The 21065-nt window shown below is 37.9% G+C and overlaps 1 protein-coding gene across 3 annotated transcripts; it reads left to right on the top strand.

Moving 5' to 3' along the window:
• Positions 1 to 972: 972 nt before the first annotated feature.
• Positions 973 to 20719, top strand: csnk2a2b (casein kinase 2, alpha prime polypeptide b). Of its 3 annotated transcripts, none has more exons than XM_053631279.1 (12): positions 976 to 2918; positions 5903 to 6014; positions 6496 to 6597; positions 7829 to 7879; positions 11102 to 11161; positions 11239 to 11322; positions 13130 to 13240; positions 15275 to 15376; positions 15932 to 16032; positions 16788 to 16939; positions 18878 to 18958; positions 20181 to 20719. In XM_053631279.1, the coding sequence occupies exons 1-11, from the start codon at positions 2815 to 2817 to the stop codon at positions 18952 to 18954; spliced, it is 1056 nt and encodes a 351-aa protein (XP_053487254.1). In that variant the 5' UTR covers positions 976 to 2814; the 3' UTR covers positions 18955 to 18958; positions 20181 to 20719. The 3 variants fall into 3 exon arrangements, with proteins under 3 accessions (XP_053487256.1, XP_053487254.1, XP_053487255.1); XM_053631280.1 differs by having other exon boundaries at positions 1289 to 2918; positions 16791 to 16939; XM_053631281.1 differs by lacking the exon at positions 7829 to 7879 and having other exon boundaries at positions 973 to 2918.
• Positions 20720 to 21065: the final 346 nt, after the last annotated feature.

The raw sequence follows: 21065 nt of genomic DNA, 5'->3' as shown, positions 1-21065 counted from the left end.
TGGGGAGGTCAGAAAAGAGAGCATTACAGTAATCTAGCCGAGAACTGATGAAGGCATGGACAAGAGTTTTGGCATTTTTGGTGTTAAGAATGGGGCAAAGTCTAGCAATAGTGCAAAGATGATAAAAAGCTGTTTTTGTGACAGAGGAGATGTACAAGGTAAAAGAGAGTGTAGAGTCAAAGATAATACCAAGGTTGCGGACGGTAGGGGAGGGTCGAACCAGGACACTGTTAAATATCAATTAACTGATCAGGAAGACAATATAGAACATGTGGAGATGCTACTACTAACACATCTTTTTTTCAGTATTGAGTTTGCGAAAATTACTGGTCATCCATAAATTAATGTCCTTGATATATTCAGATAAGGAATTTGTGGAGAAAGGAGCAGATTGATGTGAGCTAATATAGAGTCACCAGCATAGCAATTGAAATGAAGGCCATGGTGGTGATTGTTAACGTTGCAGGTTTTTGTGATGTGAAAAATTTAACCAAGATAAATCCTGTCAGACCTTTTTCCAGCTTTAAGGGGCCTGCAGGTTTTGTACCAAAATAGATTGATATTTGGAGCTATTCATAATTCTCTCAATCTTGACTACAGCCCTAGTCCCAGCTGAAGAGAAGCAGCTCCATAACATGATACTGCCACCACTTTTGAACATGAGTTTGAATGGTTCATTGGAAGAACAGTCACATGTCCATAAAATGTTTCTATTTGTTTTTCACTTGAATTTTGCTAGTAAATATGCTAAGACAGTGATAACAAGGCTAATTACAGCAATTATAGCTGGAGTCCAAATATATGTATAATCTTCTCATAATTTATGGTAAGCTACATCTATTATACAGAAATAATTAAAATATATATTTTTCGATTTGTAAAGTTTTCCAATATAACAGGGATTTACTGTATAAGCTATCTTATCCTATATATTAATTGTTTGTCTAATTCTAATAAAATTTCTATTTAAAAAAATATATTTAATTGTATTTGATCGATAAATGCTTAGATAAATAGACAGATTAAATTAAAGCGAGGTGAAATATTCAAATTTATACCACAGTGCTGTTGAATTCTCGATTCTGATTGGCTGACAGATGTTCTGAGATGAGCAATTATTTTTCAGGAAATGCACAGCTAAAGTAGAGATGAGAGAGAGAGAGAGAGAGAGAGAGAGAGAGATCACACGGTTTTTTTCCCGTTTCATGCTGATAATATTAAAATAGCACAAATTAATAAATAAAGGATTTTTCGTTTTTAATTACGGCAGAAAATACAACGAATAAATACATATTGATACTCTCTCTGCATATCAATAACTCAAGCCTCAGTTACTAGGTCTAAAATGATGTTTAGGAATTAGCAACAGAGGCTTGAGGTGTGATGAGTAATAAATTAGTTCCACACACAAGAGCGTTTTAAGAACAAAAACCTGACAAATGTCTTGAAATAAAACATCTGAAGAATGTCTTGAGGTGTGGTAACTGTGGTATAAGTGGAATAATTGACTCTGGTCCGTTGAGTTATTAGAATATGCCTCAGGTGTGCATTAATTTCTAATAATTCAACGGGCCGTCGCCAATAATTCCTTACATATACAAAAGGCGCGCACAAACACACACACTCATTATTTCATACTTTACAAAATATTTTTTTATATTGTTAAAAATGTACCGCGCACTTATATTTTGGTCTCAGTTTGATAGTGTTTGCCATTCATGAATTCAAAGCATACAGAAATAATTGGTCACCATGGTAACCTTTTTCGACCACTTCCGGGTACTCAACTCCATAGTCTCCTTCCGGATCGCTGTATTGCGATCCGTTTCCCTATGTTACCATATATACCGCAGCTGTATGGTACAGGCTGTTTGGGGGGGCGTTTTCAAGAAATCCCTCCAAAATCTCTATATAGGAGGGAGCTCGGGGCGGGATTTCAGAAGTTTGCCACAATTACGTCCCTACAAACTTTTTCTGGGGAAGCGATTTTACTTCGTATAGCGTGAGTCAGTGGGCTAGCTAACGCCATCGATTGCTATTGCACCCCTTTTTATTTTCCTTTATCCGATGGACTGGTTCAGTTGTTCCGAAGCAGGGGACTTGTTTTGCGCGAGTCAACTTCGTTACTTTGGATGTGTTCCGGTTGTCGTCCTTCGCAGTTAGCTTGTTAGCTATTAGCCAGTCAACGTAAACAAGCTGCAAAACGAATGTAAACATTACACACAAAAAGACATCATCTTAGTGTTTGTTTTCCCACCCTAAACAACACGACGATGTAATTCAGTTAAATAAACTGCCAGAGAAATTGGAAATTGTAACTTTGCGTTCCTTAAAAAAAGAAAATACACGAGCGGTTTGGTTTCTTCTTCGTTAGCGCGGTACGAAACAAACGCGGGTGGTTTTCTTCTTCGGTGGTGTGAGTAACGCTTCATGAAATTAAATAGAACAAAAAAAGTCAACCCAGGCGAGTTTCTCTATCTCTGTATACGTGTGTTGATTTACTCTGAGATCATTTCTTTAGAGAACTCTAGACCATGCCTGCTTTTTTGTGGTGCCTTTGTAAAATATATTTTGTATTTTTATCCTTTTTTTGCAGCTGCATCTCCTCTCAGCCTGGGATCCCCAGTAAACTGTCTCTGGGAGGAGTGTGAAACTGTGATTACATTTGACACAGTTTTTAGTTAAAGCATTAGAGAACACTAACACACAAACACACACTCAGGGGACTCAGAAAAAGCAATGAAAACCCTGAGCTGAGTTCTCCAGAGCGTTGTGGATATCTGCTCTAACAGATAATCGCATCTTTTGGCCAGCATGCCTGGCCCAGTGGCTGGCAGCACAGCTCGGGTCTATGCAGATGTGAACACTCTGAAGAGCAGGGAATACTGGGACTATGAGGCCCATGTGCCAAATTGGAGGTGAGTATGAATCTCTCTCTCTCGCTTTCTTTCTCTATCTCTCTCTTTCTCCCTCTTTTTCTTTCTCTCTCTCTTTTTCTTTCTCATTCTCTCTCTTTCTCCCTCTCTTTTTCTTTCTTTCTCTTGCTTTCTTTCGCTCTCTTGCTTTCTCTCTCTCACTCTCATGTTCTCTCATGCTTTCTTTGTCTCTTTCTCCCTTTTTTCTCTTTCACTCTCCCTTTTTCTCTCTTTCTCTTTCTCTCTCTCTCTCCCCCCCCTTTTCTCTTTATCTTTCTCTGTCTCTCTTTCCTGTGCTTTCTTTCTCTCTCTTTTGCTCTCTCTTTCTCTCTTGTTCTCTCACACACTTTGTTTCTCTCTTTCGTTCTCTCTCTCTCTCTCTCTCTCTCTCTTACTGTGTGTGCATTTGAAATGTTCATTACCGGGGCATGTCCTCTAACTTCGATTAGAGAATCTGATGGATGAGTGCATTCGCTGTGCCGATGCATGTTCACTAACACTGAAATATCAATACACGACCAGCAGGGAATGTGCGCTTCTATTAATTCTTCTGAATCAAATCTAACAAGACTGAGTGAAATGATTTGGACTGATGTGCATGAGTTAGACCAACATAATAGTTGCTTTGACACCATTATTAACGTTATGAGCTATTCCAGAATTTCACATTTGACCCAATATTGACACTTACGTTGTCTCATTTCCTGAAAAAAGTCAGCATCAGTGAGACGCTACATGTCCAGTCATGTGATCTGTCGGGCGAGAACACAGAGCATGTGTGTGTTCACATTTACATATCACTGATGTCGAAGAGTTCATCTGTGTTAATATGGAAAAACTCCTGTGACTTAAAGGAATGCTTCAGAATACTTTAGACTAATCTCTGATCAAATTAACGAAAGGATTTTACTTGTACATCCTCATAATCGAAGTGTAAGGGCTGTTGTTCAATTTCATTAACATTTACAGCAATAGTACATCATTATGATATATCTGTTAAAGCAAAACTCCACCCTGAACCATATTAAATGTGTTTCTATTAAAATATTTGCGATGGGTTTAGTGATTCTGGTGCTAATTTGCTGGTTGATGCATTGATGTATTTTTGTAATTCCTGAGAGAAGTTCTTTGCCACGTGTGTGCGGAGTTTGCATGTTCTCCCCATCCTTCGGGGTTTCCTTGGGGTACTGCAGTCTCCTCCCCAGTCCAAAGACATGCGTTGTAGTATGATTGGCATTTCCAAATTGTCCGTAGTGAATGAATGGGTGTTTTGAGTGTGTGTGTGTGTGTGTGTGTGTGTGTGTGTGTGTGTGTGATTATGTGCTGTGATGGGTTGGCCCCTGCCTTGTTCCCCGAGTTCCTTGGGATATTCTCCAGACTCCCTGATGACCCTGTGTAGGATAAGTGGTACAGAAAATGGATGGATGGATGGATGGAGTGATCTCAAACATAAGGGATAACCATCAAGTTTGATTGGTAGCTCTGAAAAACAAAAGAACAACTCACCTTTTCTCCCAGAAAAAAGTTCAATTTTTGATTCAAAGTCCCAGAATGCAATACAACGTTACGACACAGTTGCTCTGAGTTACGGCAGATACCCGGCTTAGCTAATTAGCGCTTTACAAGATGACTAACACGATGGCATTAGCGATGGAATTGAGCGTGAAAGTTTAAGCTTATGCTTGGAAGCTGACGCATGTAAGCAGAATGTACTGATGAGGAGATGAGAGTGCTAGACAGAGTAAAGGAATAAAGCACATTAATAATATAATATATAATAATATTAATAATAATGCATCACTCTCTTTAGGTAAAGATGAAGCAAGAGATGAAGCACCACTATCAGCAAGAAATCAAAGTGAAAATAGACCATGTCTATAATTAATAATTTAATTTAATTTAAAAAATAAATCTTGAACACTGTTGTTCATTGTAAACATTAATATGCCATTCGTTCAGGTTGGAATTTTCCTTTAAAGTGCACCTATTATGGTTTTTCAAATATTACCTTTCATGTAGTGTGTTCTAGAGCTGTTTGAGAATGTAAAAATCTCTGCAAAGTTTCAAAAATCAAAGCACACGACAGAGTTATTGACTCCCAAAAGAAGGAACTGAGAGAACAGCTGAAACGACTCGTTAGTGATTCCACACTTACCTCCTGTACTAACTTGCGTAGGTTCGTAACAAAAAGCCGGTCTTGCTCTGGTCTTGATTGGCTGTTTGCGAACAGACTGAGCTGAAACTTGTTACGGTAGTGGGCGTTTCCTTTTTGACACACGCTGACAGCGGTAGACCAATCACAAGAGACTGGGACATCTGACCAATCAGAGCAGAGTATGCTCTCTGGAAGGAGGAGTTTAGAAGGAAGCCTTTAGAACAGAACATTTTACAAATCGTTTTCGACACTGGGGAGGAAAAAGGTAATGCTGCAATTTAAATTATGAGCACATTAAAGTGTTTTTTGACCTTGGATGCATGTAAATCTATTGTATGAGACCTTTAAAAGAAAATTAGGCACGTTTCAAAACCATAAAAGGTGTGCTTTAATACAGGACAAATTCACGGGGAATCATTTGCGGTTTTGCGTTATCAGTGTGCTTGTGCATGTCTGGTTGTGCAGGCATCCTACAAAACCTTGGGGAAAGCATAAGTAACTGGATTTATTATTGTTAAATGTTGGAAAGTTGGATAAAATGGAATAAGAGTAGCTTTGGTGAGACTTTCTGCCATGTTAAGTTCACTTTGTGTTATACAGATGCATAGTTCAAACTTTTATTGACAGAATTCAACGACTGCCCTTAGACTTCTATTGTAAAGGTTGGAGTAACCAGACTTTCTGGGTTTTTTTTCCCCCCAATACCAGTACAAGAAATGTGTGGTAGATTGTGGTAAACACAAATTCAACAGATTCCATGGATAGAGATTTGGTTGAAATCAGGCTATTCGTTGGTCTTGCTGTTTAACCATCTCGATTCTCTTGCTCACAGCAATCAGGAGGACTATCAGCTGGTGCGGAAGTTGGGCCGGGGGAAGTACAGCGAGGTGTTCGAGGCCATTAATGTGAGCAACAGTGAAAAAGTGGTGGTGAAGATCCTGAAGGTGATTTAACACTGAGACCTGCAACAAGTAGACAAAAACGTTTTCAATTTGTATGAAGGTGGAACAGACTGACCGTGTTAAACTCCACCAAGCACGGTGTCCACAAAGCTGCATGATGTTACAGGAACAACGCAGCCAAAAATCACCTTCATACAGGTTTCGTTTTGACTACATCGACTGCAGTTAGGATAAGAAGTATTTGATGCATAAATGCTTCTGTATTTAGTTTTGCCATGGAGCTAGGAAGCTGGCAATTCTAAAGTTACCAGTTTACAACTGTGGTTTTTGAGAGTATTGGGGAAAAAACAAAGGATGTTGAACAATTTTAATAAAAAAAAAAAAAAAATCTTCTTGAAGCTGGAATTACTTTCATCCTCAACACATAGTTTATTATTATAAAACTCATAAAGGAGGTCTAAAGTTCGATCAGAGACGTGTATGTTAGTATCTTGTCTTCAGTAACTTGCTATTTTGATTGCAGCCCGTCAAGAAGAAAAAGATCAAGCGAGAAATCAAAATCCTGGAAAACCTGAGAGGAGGAACCAACATCATCCGGCTAGTGGATACCGTAAAGGACCCTGTGGTACGTCAGCAACTAGGACACGTTAGCAAACTTCAGCAACACGATCCCATTGTAAAAAAAAAAAACAAAAAAACAACGAGATGTAAAAAACAAAGATGTACATGTCGGAAATGTTTTAACTCCACATCTCTGTCGGAAAGTTGTCTTTAAAAACCAGAATTCATTCCTGAGCTTAAGCTAAATGATTCACAAAAAATGATTCACTAGTCTTGCAGTACCCCTGGGTCTTCAGTGTTCACACTAACAAGTGATATTTGGCTTGAGATTTTCTAAATTCTATGCAAATTAGGCCTGATTTGGTAAAGTGACAAATCCAAACTATTGGCTCGAATGATTCCTCAGACTAGTCTTGTGGTTTGTGTTCTCCAACGTTTCTTCAGTACCCCACTCATAACTAATTGCAGTTCCTATTTACTATTTGACGCACAAAAAAGCAGCTTGCCCTTGCTAGTGTGAACGTTGGGTAAGTTACAGCGAGTGCTACTCCTTTCTACTGTGACTATGGCTTTATCGAAGCGTAAAACCATGCTGCGTCCCAATTCGCCTACTATCCGTCCTAAATTTGATCCAAGATTAGAATTAGTGTGTATATTGAAAGGAGTATCCAAAAGCTACCCGTATGGTCTACTATTTCTGGTAGATGTTCGAAGTGTGGATCCGTGGACGCTTTATTAGATAATATTGCCCACAACTCCTTGCATGAGGGAGGAGGAGTTTTGTGACAGTTTGCTTCGCCGAATTCCACCTGCAAATATGGCGGATGAGTGTAAATGAAATGTGGAAAAATAAATCAATGTAAGTTAAATTCTATCAATTATATAAGGAATAATGAGTGGAGAAAAGCTGAAATGTTTGTTTATGGTGACCACGTGAGTAACTAGGCAACAACGTTCTCCTCTGTTACATGATGTGTTAGTATGTCCCAGTACTTGCGTACTCTTTTTGCTACACACTAAAAAGTGTGTACTTTTTCTTCACAAAAGGCGTACATACTTTTAGTGCGTAGTATAAGTAAGCGAATTGAGGAACAGCATCAGACTAAACAAACCCTTATTCAGAAATGATGCTTCTGCTGTCAGGTTCTTATGATTGTTCTCCTGCTCTTGCACCGTAGCTATTGTCTTATAATGTATACCTGTGTTTGTAATTTTAGTTTTGAAAATATTCCTGTTGATGATAATTTCTGACAATTTCTTCCTTCTCCTTTTCCTCACTGTGTCTCTCGCTGCAGTCTCGAACTCCTGCTCTTGTCTTCGAGTGCATCAATAACTCTGATTTCAAGGTAGACACACTTGTGTGTTGTTTCGTGTTGTACAGAGTTGGTTGTGTGGGTTAAGGGTTAGAGGTCAGAATGCATCAGATCCAGCTCCAGCCCCTGGACTTTTCATTCTTCTCCAAAGTGGAGAAACTTCGTTTTGGTCTGGATGTTGATGTTTTTGGAAATAGAACTCACTGTTTGTGGACAGAATTTTTTTAAAAATTACATTAAATCAGACGGTCGTGAGTTCAAATCCAAGCACCGCCAAGCTGCCGCTGCTGGGTCCTTGAGCAAGGCCCTTAACCCTCAACTTCTCAGTTGTATAAATGAGGTAAATATAATTCGCTCTGGATAAGGCCGTCTGCCAAATGCCATAAATGTAAATGGTTTTTCAGAAATATTTGTATACGTGTCTAAAGGTACGTGCACACATACAGCAACAAAGCGACTGGAGACCATTCATTTTCAGTGAGAGCTGGTGACTTCTGGTGGCTAGATGTGGGCGTGTCCAGAGATGCAACAAAGTTAACTTTATGCAAATTTGGAGCGACTTGGTACAGCGAATTCCATTGGGAGTGAAGACAGTAGAGTGCATGTGATCTGCCATGCTGTCTGCGATTCTGAATTGTTTCATGGCCCCAGACAGTCCAGCGCTTGCACTTTTGCAACAGATAGATGGCAGCAGTGGCAATGAGCACACACTGCCTCTCCTTCATCTCGGTTAGGATATGATGCATATGTATACACTGGTGAATTGAACATTTCATTTTGGTGCTAAGAAAATGGGTTTGTTAAGTGGAACGCCAGTTGTACCTCTCACTGATAATTGTTACCATGACAACCAATAGTAGAAAAGTCTACTGGTGAGTTTATAGTACAGCGACTTGTGACGATAAAATCCCTGTATGTGTGAATGTACCTTAAGACAGACACATAATCAATCAAGCATGCTCATTAGAATATTAGGCCACACCCATATCATTGTCATTTCTCTGATTCTAACTCCATATCAGCTGTTTGAACACTGGTTTGTCAAGTCATAGTTTTCCAATCAGATTTAAACACTGAATATTTAATATAACACTAAAATCTTCCATGTACACATTTTCAGTGTTTTACTATTTTAAGTCCTGACAGATGCATAGTTCAATCCCTCCCCTCACACTTTATGCCCCTCATGTCTACTTTTTTTCTACACTATACAGTGGTGTGAAAAAGTATTTGATTTCTTCTGTTTTTGTGTATATATTATACTAAATAGTTTTAGATATTCAAACGAAATTCAACAAAAAACAAAGGCAACCTGAGTAAACGCACTATACAATGTTTATTGAATTTTTCTTCTTTTTTTTTTTTACTGAAGCAAAAACGTTATCCAATACCTTTCACCCATGTGAAAAGCAGCAATAACTAAACGCTTCCAATAACTGGAGATCAGTCTTTCACAGCGCTGTGGTGGAATTTGGGAACACTTTTCTTTGCAGAACTGCTTTAGTTTAGCCACACTGGAGGGTTTTTGAGCATGAACTGCTTGTTTAGGGTTCTGCCACAGTATCTCAATTGGTTCAAGTCAGGACTTTGAGTAGGCCACTCCATAACTTTTAATTTTCAGAGGTGGATTTACTCCTGTGCTTTGGATCATTGTCTTGCTGCATAATCCACTTGCGCTTGAGTTTCAAATTATGGACTGAAGACCAGACATTCTCCTTTAGTATTTTCATGATTCCCTTAATTATTGTAAGTTGCACAGGCCTTGAAGCAGCAAAGCATCCCCACACCATCACACTGTCACCACCATGCTTGACCATAGGTATGATGATGTTCTTGTGGAATTCTGTGTTTGGTTTACGCCAGATGTAACGGGACCTCTGTCTTCCAAACAGTTCCACTTTCGTCTCATCAATACACAGAACAATCTCCCAAAATGTTTGAGGATCATCAAGGTGTGTTTTGATAAAAGTCAGATGAGCCTTTATGTTCCTCTGGGTTAGCAGTGGTTTTTGCCTTGCCATTCATCCATGGATGCCATTTTTGCCCAGTGTCTTTCTGATCGTGGAATCATGAACATGACCTTTATTGATGCAAGAGAGGCCTGTAGGTCCTTTTGATGTTGTCCGTGGATCTTTTGTGACTTCCTGGATAAGTCATCATTGTGCTCTTGGAGGATTTTTGGAAAGTTGGCCACTTCTGGGAAGGTTCACTACTGTGCTGAGTTTTTCCATTTGGAGATAAAGACTCTCGCTGTGGTTCTTTGGAGTCGCAGAGCCTTTAAAATAGCTTTGTAACCCTTCCCAGACTGATGTATTTCAATTATCTTCTTCCTCATCATTTCTGTAATTTATTTCTACTTTGGCACAGTGTGTTGTTGAAAAAGTTCTATTTAAGTGTTGATTTGATTGAACAGGGTTTACAGTCTGGTTACGTCTAGTCCAGCTGAACCCCATTATGAATGCAGTTTCATAGATTTGGGCAGTTAGTAACTATGGGGGCAAATACATTTTCACACAGGCCCAGTTGATATCGGATAACTTTTTTTTTTCCCTTTAATAAATAACATTATCATTTATAAACTGTATTATGTGTTTACTCGGGTTTCCTTTGTTATGTTAGATTTAGTTTTAATTTCTGAAACAATTTAGTATGAGAGATGCACAAACACAGAAATCAGGATGGGGCAAATATGTTTTCCACAGCACTGTATGTCTGCTTGCTTCCTGGTTAATCCAAATTCAGAATAATATTAATTTCAAAACACATTCCTGTTAAGGTTCCTTTCAGGAAATCTGTCTGAACTATCACCCAGACGTGACTCGGAGTGTGGTACAGCCGTATACTAGTAGTGTTAAATAAATAAATAAATAAATAAATAATCTCTTGCCAATTAAAGTAAAAGTTCCTGTTTAAGGATTTAAAACGGCAGTAAATTTAGAGAAGAGATAAGAGGACGCTTACGTAATCATCCAGTGATGGGAAAGTGCAATGACACAAAACAGTGCAAATAAATATTAGGCACAAATCCAAAGATGGACAGGTGTATTTGACAAGAATTTTGCAGAAGTATCATATTCTTGATGCAGGGTAAAGCTACACTTCAGCAAATTCACATGCACTTGGATGTTGTCATTAATTGTAGTATAAAGAAAACCATATTATTTGGTTTACTTGATGTGTGTAATTGTAGATTTTGACGTTTGCTGAATACCCATAGACTTCTACTTGTAGTAAGTCCTTTTTGTCTCTGTGTAGGAGCTGTACCAGAAGTTAACAGATTTCGATATCCGTTATTACATGTATGAACTACTAAAGGTAAGAAACATTAGCTGTTACAGTTTTTGTCCTGAATTCCAACACTAGTGTATTTACATGCGTGTATGTGTGTGTAGGCCCTGAACTACTGCCACAGTATGGGCATCATGCACCGTGACGTCAAGCCCCACAACGTCATGATCGATCATCAGCTGAGGAAGGTATGTTTTACACTTTTTTTTTTTTTTTTTTTTTTTCCTTTTTTCTTTTTTCTTTTCCTCACACTTGGTCTGAAAAGTCATCTAGAAGTGTGTGTGGAAAGCAGCATGTTTTCTCTTGCAAGTGACAAAAGTTTACGTACTATTCAGGTTGAAAGTGCTGGTTGTTCATTTGATATGTTTAGACTTCTAATATAGAAATTTTGTTTCATTTCTAAGATCTAAATGGCTTGTGGCACTGAAGACATTGTTTTCTATCTATATCAGTGGTGCATAAAGCATAGCCATGCATGTGATTTATTAAAAAAAATATATATATATATTGAGTTCCAGTGGTGGAAATCACATCCCATCATTAAATATAAATATAAGGTATTATGTTTAGAGGTCCAAGCACCAATGTCATCTCAGACCTTCTATCAATGGAAAGTTCAGGAAAAGAACGCTTTATAGATCAAATATTTCTTGACACATTTTATAGTTTACCCTATAACATGGCCTAAACCTCAAAAATGCCCATTATGTTTTGTAGTGACCAAAGCTTACTGTTAACACAACACATTGTGTGGTGGAAGAATCGTTTATTACATATATTATTATTAATAATAAAAAAATAGTTTTGTAATAGTATTAGCTATGTAGACTATAGCTTCTACTGTATGTTCTGTACTTATTGCATTCTCTTTCAAATGATTCTGCATCAGTTCACAAAATGTTATCATCGTTGGGTCATACATTAATGATTGGCCAAGTCTCTGTAAAAAAATAAATAAAATTAAAAAGTAATAAATAAAAAAAAACATTATCGGCCTCGGCTGTTAAATTGTTATTTACCCACGGTAATGTCTTCCTGTCACTGACATTTCGGGTGATTTTTAGATGTCTTGGGCAAGCCAAAAAAACATCAATCATCGTTAGTGCCCATTTAGTGCAATGTAAGCCCATTAGAACACCATTTGAGATTCAGTCGCATGCGACCTTTTTACTTTTTATATTTATATAAACTGAAATGTGTTAAGCGATTTTAATTAGTCAGATGTTGAGGTTTTTGCCCTGTAATGTGTAAATATGACACAAGTTTAGAAATCCAATCAAATTGTGAATCCTCCATTGTCATCCCTAGTGTATGCTTGTACAAAATAAACACATTAATAGATTGCATATTTCTCACACTTTGTGTGTACTACTGAGCTTTATTCGGTACATGTGTACGTTTGTAGCTCTCAATCCGACGCTCCAAATCCAAACCTCTTCCCAAAGCTCCTTTTTTTCCATTCTCATTATAGTTAACAGTTTTATAGTGCAGTGTTTTATGTGAAACTTTGAATCAGACATGAACCTTCTCTTCTGTCTCTTCTATAGTATAAATAAAACTCTCCTACTCCTTCAAGCTAACGCTTCACATCATGTTTGTTACTAGATAACTCTTGTATGGGCTGTTTGTGTACACGCAAACTAAGTGTAAGGCAGGGAAGACCGCCTCCTTCTACAACTTTTCCACTTGAATCATGTTGAAATGTTTAGTCGCTCATTCCAGAGCATCTATTCTAGTGAGTGTTTAGTCACATTTATTGATATGTTCCAAGAAGTTGATTAGACCAGCTTTAGTTTCCACTGTTACATCTGTACACATCTGTATTTCTGCTTTTTCTCCTTATTTTAATTCCAGCTGCAGTAACGATGAAAAAATAATTTAAGTATCAGAGGTTGTTTATGTAATCTAGGCAGCCACCTGGTGGCAGTATGATGGTGACGTGTGTGTGTGTGTGTGTGTGTGTGTGTGTGTGTGTGTGTGTGTGTGTGTGTGTAGCTGAGGCTGATAGACTGGGGTCTGGCTGAGTTCTATCACCCTGCGCAGGAGTACAATGTCAGAGTGGCATCTCGTTATTTTAAGGGTCCTGAGCTGCTCGTGGATTACCAGGTAAGACATTAGACTCATGCTTTATGTCTTAATGGTTGATTTACTTATTAATTGTGATTACCAACTGTTATATTGTATTATATAAAGCTGTCTTGTGTTTCAACACATTAATATAAAAATGAACCTTTTTTTGATTGTGCATTTGCTATTAAAACTAATCCAATTAATCCTCACTGTTGGTATTCCAGCGCTTTGTATTGCAGCCAAAAATTATTTTGAGCTCGTTTGAGCAAATGACGTACATTAAAATCTCTTCTTTTTTTTTTTGTAGCAGTATTGCAGTTGTACTCGTTACTGCATCTATCTAAAATATCTAATGCAACCCCAATTCCAAAAAAGTTGGGACGACATGTAAAATGTAAATAAAAACAGAATGCAATGATTTGCAAATCTCATAAACCCATATGTTAATAGAACAACAGAACATAAAAAAAACATTTCAAATGTTTAAACTGCGTAAATGTACTATTTTAAATGTACCACGTCTCAAAAAAGTTGGGGCAGGGGCAACAAAAGGCTGGAAAAGTAAATGTTACTAAAAAACATTTAGCAACTAATTAGGTTAATTGGCAGCAGGTCAGGAACATGATTGGGTATTAAAAAAGTATCTTAGAGAGGCGGAGTCTCTCAGAAGTAAAGATGGGATGGAATCTGGGTAGAAGCAGATGTTGCTCTAAAACCTGTATATACCTTTCAGCATTGATGCTGCCTTTCCAGATGTGCAAGGTTCCCTTTCCATGTGTACTAATGCACCCCCATACCATCAGAGATGCAGGCTTTTGAACTGAGCTCTGATGAAAAGCCGGATGGTCCCTCTCCTCTCTAGTCCTCTTTACTTTAGAGGACGTGGCATCAATGGTTTCCAAAAAGAATTTCAAATTTCGATTCATCTGACCACAGAACAGTTTTCCACTTTGCCTCAGTCCATTTTAAATGAGCTTTGGCCCAGAGAAGACTGCAGCATTTCTGGATCATATTCACATATGGTTTCTTCTTTACATGACAGCTTTACATGATAGCTTTAACCAGTATTTATGGAGTTCTGGAGGTGTTTTAGCCCATGCAGTGATTTCCATTACAGAATCCTGCCTCTTTTTAATGCAGTGCCGCCTGAGGGCCCGAAGATCACGGATATGCAATATTGACTTTCACCCTTGTCCCTTGTGCACAGAGATTTCTCCAGATTCTCAGAATCTTTTGATGATACTCATGTAGATGATGAGAGATTCATAGTCTTCGCAATTTTACATTTAGGAACATTATTCTGAAATTGTTCCACAAATTGTAGACGCAGTTTTTTGCAGATTGGTGAACCTCTGCCCATCTTTAAAAGACATGTGCGTGCGGTATTAATAAATAGTTTGACCAATAGTGGATTTTACCAAATTGGGCAGTACCTGCTGATAAGCAATTAATCCACTGGTAGTTTTTCAAATTGATACTGAATGAAAACATAAAACTCAAAGTAAAATAATGCTGAACTTTATTACAAAAATAAACAGTACTGACCATACCATGGAAAGGTACTGTACGTTTTTCAATTAAATAAATATTACTATATAAACTATTAATAAATATTTAAGTAAATAAGATATACATCCAGACTGAACCAGCACTTAAAAGTAACACTCCAAATAAAAAATTTAGATAGAGACATCCTAAATTAATAATAAAAAAAATTCAAATAACATAAAAATAAAATTTCAGTGATGGTTTTTATTTCACCTCTAGAGTCCTCTCTTGTACTGTATGATGACAGCGGACCCTTCTCAACCGCTCCCCCTGACATGACTGGGAAAAACATTGGTGTGGATTTTTGTAGATGACATAGTTTCAGCAGTCGTTTTCAGTGCCGGTTAATCAGTAAAAACCAATCCATCGGTTCGAGCTCTACTAGTAAATCCGTTGCTGCTGCAGAATAACGGTTTCTTTATGCACCATTTTGAATCCGCGGTATAAACAGCGATTCAGACGGGTCTAGTCTTTACAGCCCTGATGCACATCTTCACTTATGGCCTTTTTGTGTTTGTGCAGATGTATGACTACAGTCTGGACATGTGGAGTCTGGGCTGCATGCTGGCCAGTATGATTTTCAGGAAGGAACCATTCTTCCACGGCCAGGACAACTACGACCAGGTAATGGGGGGTAGGGGAGGGACCGGCGAGCTGTCAGGAATGAACATTTGAATAAATGAAAGTCTTGAGATTTCTTAGAATCAAAGAGAAGTTTGTGTTTTACCATTTATCATAATTCAGGACAAAATTATACTCAGTTGATCCTTTTATTAAAGAATACACTATTTAAATGGAGAAATACATTTTAGATACTTGAGAAATCCTGAATAATCTGTTTTAAACACCATTTGCTTGGATGGTCATTTCATAACCTCTGATCTTAATTTAGAATGCTGTCCAGTGTGGTGTTAGGTTCACGATGACAAATTTTAATGAAATAAACACAGTTCTTGGAAGTGAACAAAACATTTGAATCCTTATCGATATGTTCCATCACTATATTTACCATGTGCTCTTGCATGTTTATTTACCGTACCTTTTATAACACTATAACTGTACAAATCCTTTTCATTGCAATTAACAATAACAACTGTATTCCACCTGTTTAAGCACTGTCCGCATTAACACTCGATAAAAATGCAGCGTGATTTTAAAAAGTTATTGCTCTGCCTGCAGTTGGTGCGCATCGCTAAAGTCCTCGGAACCGACGAGCTCTTCGGCTACCTGCGCAAATACCACATTGAGCTAGACCCGCGCTTTAAAGACCTGCTTGGCCAGTAAGTACCAACAGGAGGTGCTTATGCTACACTGCTGTGCTTATGGCTGTGTATTATTGCCTGACTGAATGAGACGAAGATACTGATTTATGCAGTGTGTCCGATTACAGGCAGCTGTGTAGACACAATTCATTTCACTTTGAAATAATTACTTTTTAATTGCGCCTGAATGAAAAGTATAACCATTAGTATGGTAGGGCACTTGTGATTTAGATATTTGCCGCTATTTTTTGATTGTTTGTTTATCTTGACACCAGTTTTACAATGTTACTGAGAAATCCTGTAGACTTTCCAGTGAATGAAAATATACGTTTTTGGTTGTTCTTTTTTTCTTGTTTTTTTTTAAAGTGCTGGCACTGGAGACTCCTTCCAAAAATGCCTAACAAACACTTCTTAGTTCTGTTTATGTGGAGCATCTGACATACAATTGTTTAACAGTTTAGCTGTTACTATAGAAATTATTAGAGACATATTAGAACAAGTACATTTAATATAAAAACTGCTTAAAAAAATTATAGAACATTCTGACCAATCAGATTTAACAGTTCAACACTACAGTTTTATTAATCGATTAGATGGCTAGATTGAATGCGACATTACTCGTAATTAGTTTACTACTGGTGTCCATGACTAGTTAACAATATTAAGGGAAAGTCAATAAGGGTGTGTATTGGAACATGTCCTAGGATGGAGACTGTTCTGTACAGGTGTTGTGTGGTGTAAGATGGTGTTCAGTTCTCTCTGTGTCTGTGCTGCAGGCAGACGAGGAAGTGCTGGGAGCAGTTTGTACAGACAGAGAATCAGCACCTGGTGAGTCCTGAGGCTCTTGACCTGCTGGATAAACTACTGCGCTACGACCACCAGCAGAGACTCACCGCCACCGAAGCCATGGAGCACCCCTACTTCTGTGAGCTTTGTGTTCTAGCTCCGTTAGTTTTGTGGGTTAGCACCTCCGATACATGTAATTTATATGCAGTGGAATTGTCTATATTTCTGCATAAATATGACTTAAAACATCATAAGATTTTCACACAAGTCCTAAAAGTAGATAAAGAGAACCCAATTAAACAAATGAGACAAAAATATTATACTAGGTCGTTTATTTATTGAGGAAAATGATCCAATATTACATATCTGTGAGTGGCAAAAGTATGTAAACCTTTGCTTTCAGTATTTGGTGTGACCCCCTTGTGTAGCAATAACTGGAGCTAAACATTTCCGGTAACCGTTGATCAGTCCTGCATATCGGCTTGGAGGAATTTTAGCCCGTTCCTCAGTACAGAACAGCTTCACCTCTGGGATGTTGGTGGATTTCCTCACATGAACTGATTGCTTCAGGTCCTTCCACAACATTTCTATTGGATTAAGATCAGGACTTTGACTTGGCCATTCCAAAACATTAACTTTATTCTTCATGCTTCCATCTGCTGACGAGCTTTATGAAGATGCTGATTTCCTTTTCCAGCGGGACTTGGCACCTGCCCACAGTGCCAAGTCTACTAGTAAACAAAACTACTAGACCATAGTATTACTGTGCTTGATTCGCCAGCCAGCTCACCTGACCTGAATTGTCAAGAGGAAAATGACACACCAGACCCAACGATACAGACGAGCTGAAGGCCGCTATCAAAGCAACCTGGGCTTCCATAACACCTCAGCAGGGCCACAGGCTGATTGCCTCCATGTCGTGCCACATTGATGTAGTAATTTGTGTAAAAGGATTAAAGCCCAGACCAAGTATTCAGTGCATACATTAACGTACTATTCACAAGGTTGACATTTCTGTATTATTAATTCCTTGTTTTCGTATATTTTCAGAAACTGGATTTTTTTTTTCTTTCCATGAGCTATAAGCAGTAATCCTCAAGATTAAAACAAAAAAATATTTCTATTGAAATATTTCATTTTATGTGTAATGAATCTAGAATATATGAAATTTCCACTTTTTGAATTAAATTACAGAAAAAAAATTAACTTCCACGATATTCACATTTTGTTTAGATGCACCTGTAGTTATAGCAGATTACTTAAGAATAAAGATGTGCTTTTGATTGCACTTCTTTGTTGTTGTTTTTTTTCTATGCCACAGTGTTCTCTCATCAGTGTATCTATACAGTGTCCTCCAAAACTTCTGGAATGACGAGGCCAATTAATTTGTTTTTTTGCTGTAGAATGAAGACGTATGATTTTCCCTCTTTTCTCAGCTTCAAAATGGCTTGCTTTTCTCCCATAGACAGCTCTCTGATCTTCATATAGGCTTATCTTGTTTAACAACAAATGCAGTTTTCACAGGTGAAACTGAAGGCCAAAACCAAGGGTAGATGTTCGGAGCTATTTGTTGTTTAAACAGTCAGTCTAACAGGACATAGGTGTAAAAAGAAACACCAGGTTCCAATATTTTTGCTAGTCTACAAATTGAGTGGTCTGATACAAAATTTGCTTATGTTCTATGTTGTTAAACACATCTACATACACATACCAGGAAATAAAAGCTGAAATTCTAAACTCTCTTCTCATATACATCTTTTGTTCTCAAACCCAAATATCTTCAGTCTACAGCAAAAGTTAATGAATTGGCTTTGCCCTTCCAATTGCTTCGGAGGGGACTGTATATGAAATATTGCTGTCTATTTATCTATTTGTACAATATTTTGCAGTAGAATTTCAACTTTAGGCCTCAGTCATTTTACACTGAGCATTCATTGTCTACCCATTTACTCTGTACAGGTGTACATGCTAATTTATAGCCCTCTATTTTACTGCTAATGGCAGACCCCAATCCAAAGTCGGCAAACAAGTATGTGGAAGTCATCTCTGATTTCATACTGTTCTCTTTCCTTTTCAGACCCAGTGCTAAAGGAACAGTCTCTTACCAATGCGAATAACACTGTAGGATCAGAAGGATGTAATGCAGCTCGGTGAACAGGTATCTCATTACCTTTTAATATCAGTGTTTTAATTGGGCGGTTATGTACAAAATAAATGGAATGTAAGCAGTGTTCCTCTTACCTCAGTGTGTATTTGATCATCCATGACACATTTGTTGTTGTTTGCTTCTTTAGTTTTACACTGTAGCCAGGTCTCACAACAAATCTATTTTTTTATTTTTTATTTTTTTAAATACAGCATTAATATCGTGCATCGTTGTTAATAATTTAATTTTTTAGATCAACAAATTTCATAAAATAGCTGCAGCAGTGTGTATTTACAAATTTAAGTTAAATGTGGAACTCCAGTATGTATATTATGTAAAGGATAATCCACGGCTAGGTGTGCATTACACGACTTGGAGGTAAAGAACTTGTCCACCCAACGCGAAGTGGAAGGTGGTTTCCTTCACGGAGTGCGTTAAAATCGTCTAATGCACTCCTAGCCGTGGATTATCCCGCTTATACCATGGCTACTTGCCAGCATTGACGAGTTAAAGCTGTCATTGATGTTTGTAGTGCAAAATTTGACTGAAAGGATGAAAATATCAATAATTTTTGTTAGTTATTTCATATACGGGTCGTTAGAGCTTGAATTCTGCCCGCTCTAAATCATACACAGAGTTAAAGTAGTGCTATAAGATTATATTTATTTGGATGAATTATATAATAAATGGTTATGAGAGAGGGAGAGATTGAGTGTGAATTACCTGGGTCTGTGCTGCATGTCTACTAATAATGAAGCTGTGTGTTTACTGTATGTGACTGTAACTGTATGTTACTATGGTTACAGTAGTTTATAGGTAGCGCATTAATGTAGAACGGTGATTAAACTGACTGGAACTACCTGTGCATTCAGCGGTTTAAATGCACACCTTCCAGCCAATCAGAATCGAGTATTCAGACAGACCATGGTATGATCCCTATTATTTTAGGTTCCACTTCCCATGGTATAACCCTGGAATTCTAACAGACATTGGGATGCTTTGATATGCAATAATGGTTTATTTACACTTTAATTTGTTAGTATTATAGCCATTGAGCATGTCCTGGATGATGGTTTTGACTGTATGAAAAATTATGTAAATGTGATTTTCCATAGAGCTCCTAAATCTTTCATGTGGAGTTAGATGTAAAAGCACAGTGTTTGATCTGTTTGTCTTGTTCATCTTGGAATTGTTCATTTTTATTAATGTATGTTTCATTTATTTTGCCTTTCAGACTTTCAGAAAGCTGAAAATAACTTGTTACCTCAGTTTACCCTTCGTGGCAGAAATCTCTCAATGTGTACAGTTGAAGATGGGCAAAAGCAGTATTGACCAGTTTACACCTTTCTCTCTCTCACACACACACACACACACACACACACACACACACACACACACACACACTGTTGTCCTTCTCAGTATCCGTGAAGGTTGGTCTGTCCCTTGTACCTCCATAGGCGCTGAAGCCATTTTAGTTTGGAGATCATGAAGATGCCTCCTGTTTTATTGATAGGTGAGGAGTTGTTAGAGGAATAAGGCCAGTCTCTGCCCCCTCGTACCGTGACCCTGCCTTTGTTTACCTTGCTGTGAAGAGTGAAGCACAGATAATACCCTGCCCTCACTGTTCTCCTCACTGGTCTGTCTGTGTGTTCACTATTCAGACCCCAGTGTGGTGTCTTATGCACCACCACACAGAAGAAGTGGCATATTGGACCTCATTTCTCTCTGCTCTAGGTAGAAAAGTATTAATGACAATAAATGACTTTTATTTAACCTGGTGTGTTGAGTGAGTTTTAATTGTTTATTCTTTATGAGGATTGGATGGACAAATGATTAGAAAATGTTTTAAAGTTTTTGGCCAAAAAAAAACAAATCTAGACCATTTTTCCACATGAAACACTGTTTAGCTGATCAGCTACATTTGGTTTGTTTGTTTTGCACCGGTCATTTAAAACTTGCTGATGTGGTTTGAAAAACATAAGCAAAACATGTAGAGCAGTGGTTACCAACCCTCGTCCCGTCCTTGAGATCCACCTTCCTGCAGGTTTCATCTCCAAACAAAATCTAACACGCCTGTTTCAGTTGATCAAGAACTTCTTAAGACAATGATTAGATGATC

This window comes from Ictalurus furcatus, chromosome 8, assembly GCF_023375685.1.
Source record: "Ictalurus furcatus strain D&B chromosome 8, Billie_1.0, whole genome shotgun sequence".
NCBI lineage: Eukaryota > Metazoa > Chordata > Actinopteri > Siluriformes > Ictaluridae > Ictalurus > Ictalurus furcatus.
Note: the sequence above shows the minus strand (reverse complement) of the source record. Positions and strands in the feature narration are given on the sequence as shown.

What these genes read in the sequence shown, in the direction of transcription:
- csnk2a2b (XM_053631279.1), top strand. Translation starts at nt 2,815, where the DNA reads ATGCCTGGCCCAGTGGCTGGCAGCACAGCTCGGGTCTATGCAGATGTG. An exon ending in ATACCGTAAAGGACCCTGTG is followed by an intron (nt 6,598 to 7,828) that starts GTACGTCAGCAA and finishes CTCTCGCTGCAG; the next exon opens with TCTCGAACTCCTGCTCTTGT. An exon ending in TCAATAACTCTGATTTCAAG is followed by an intron (nt 7,880 to 11,101) that starts GTAGACACACTT and finishes GTCTCTGTGTAG; the next exon opens with GAGCTGTACCAGAAGTTAAC.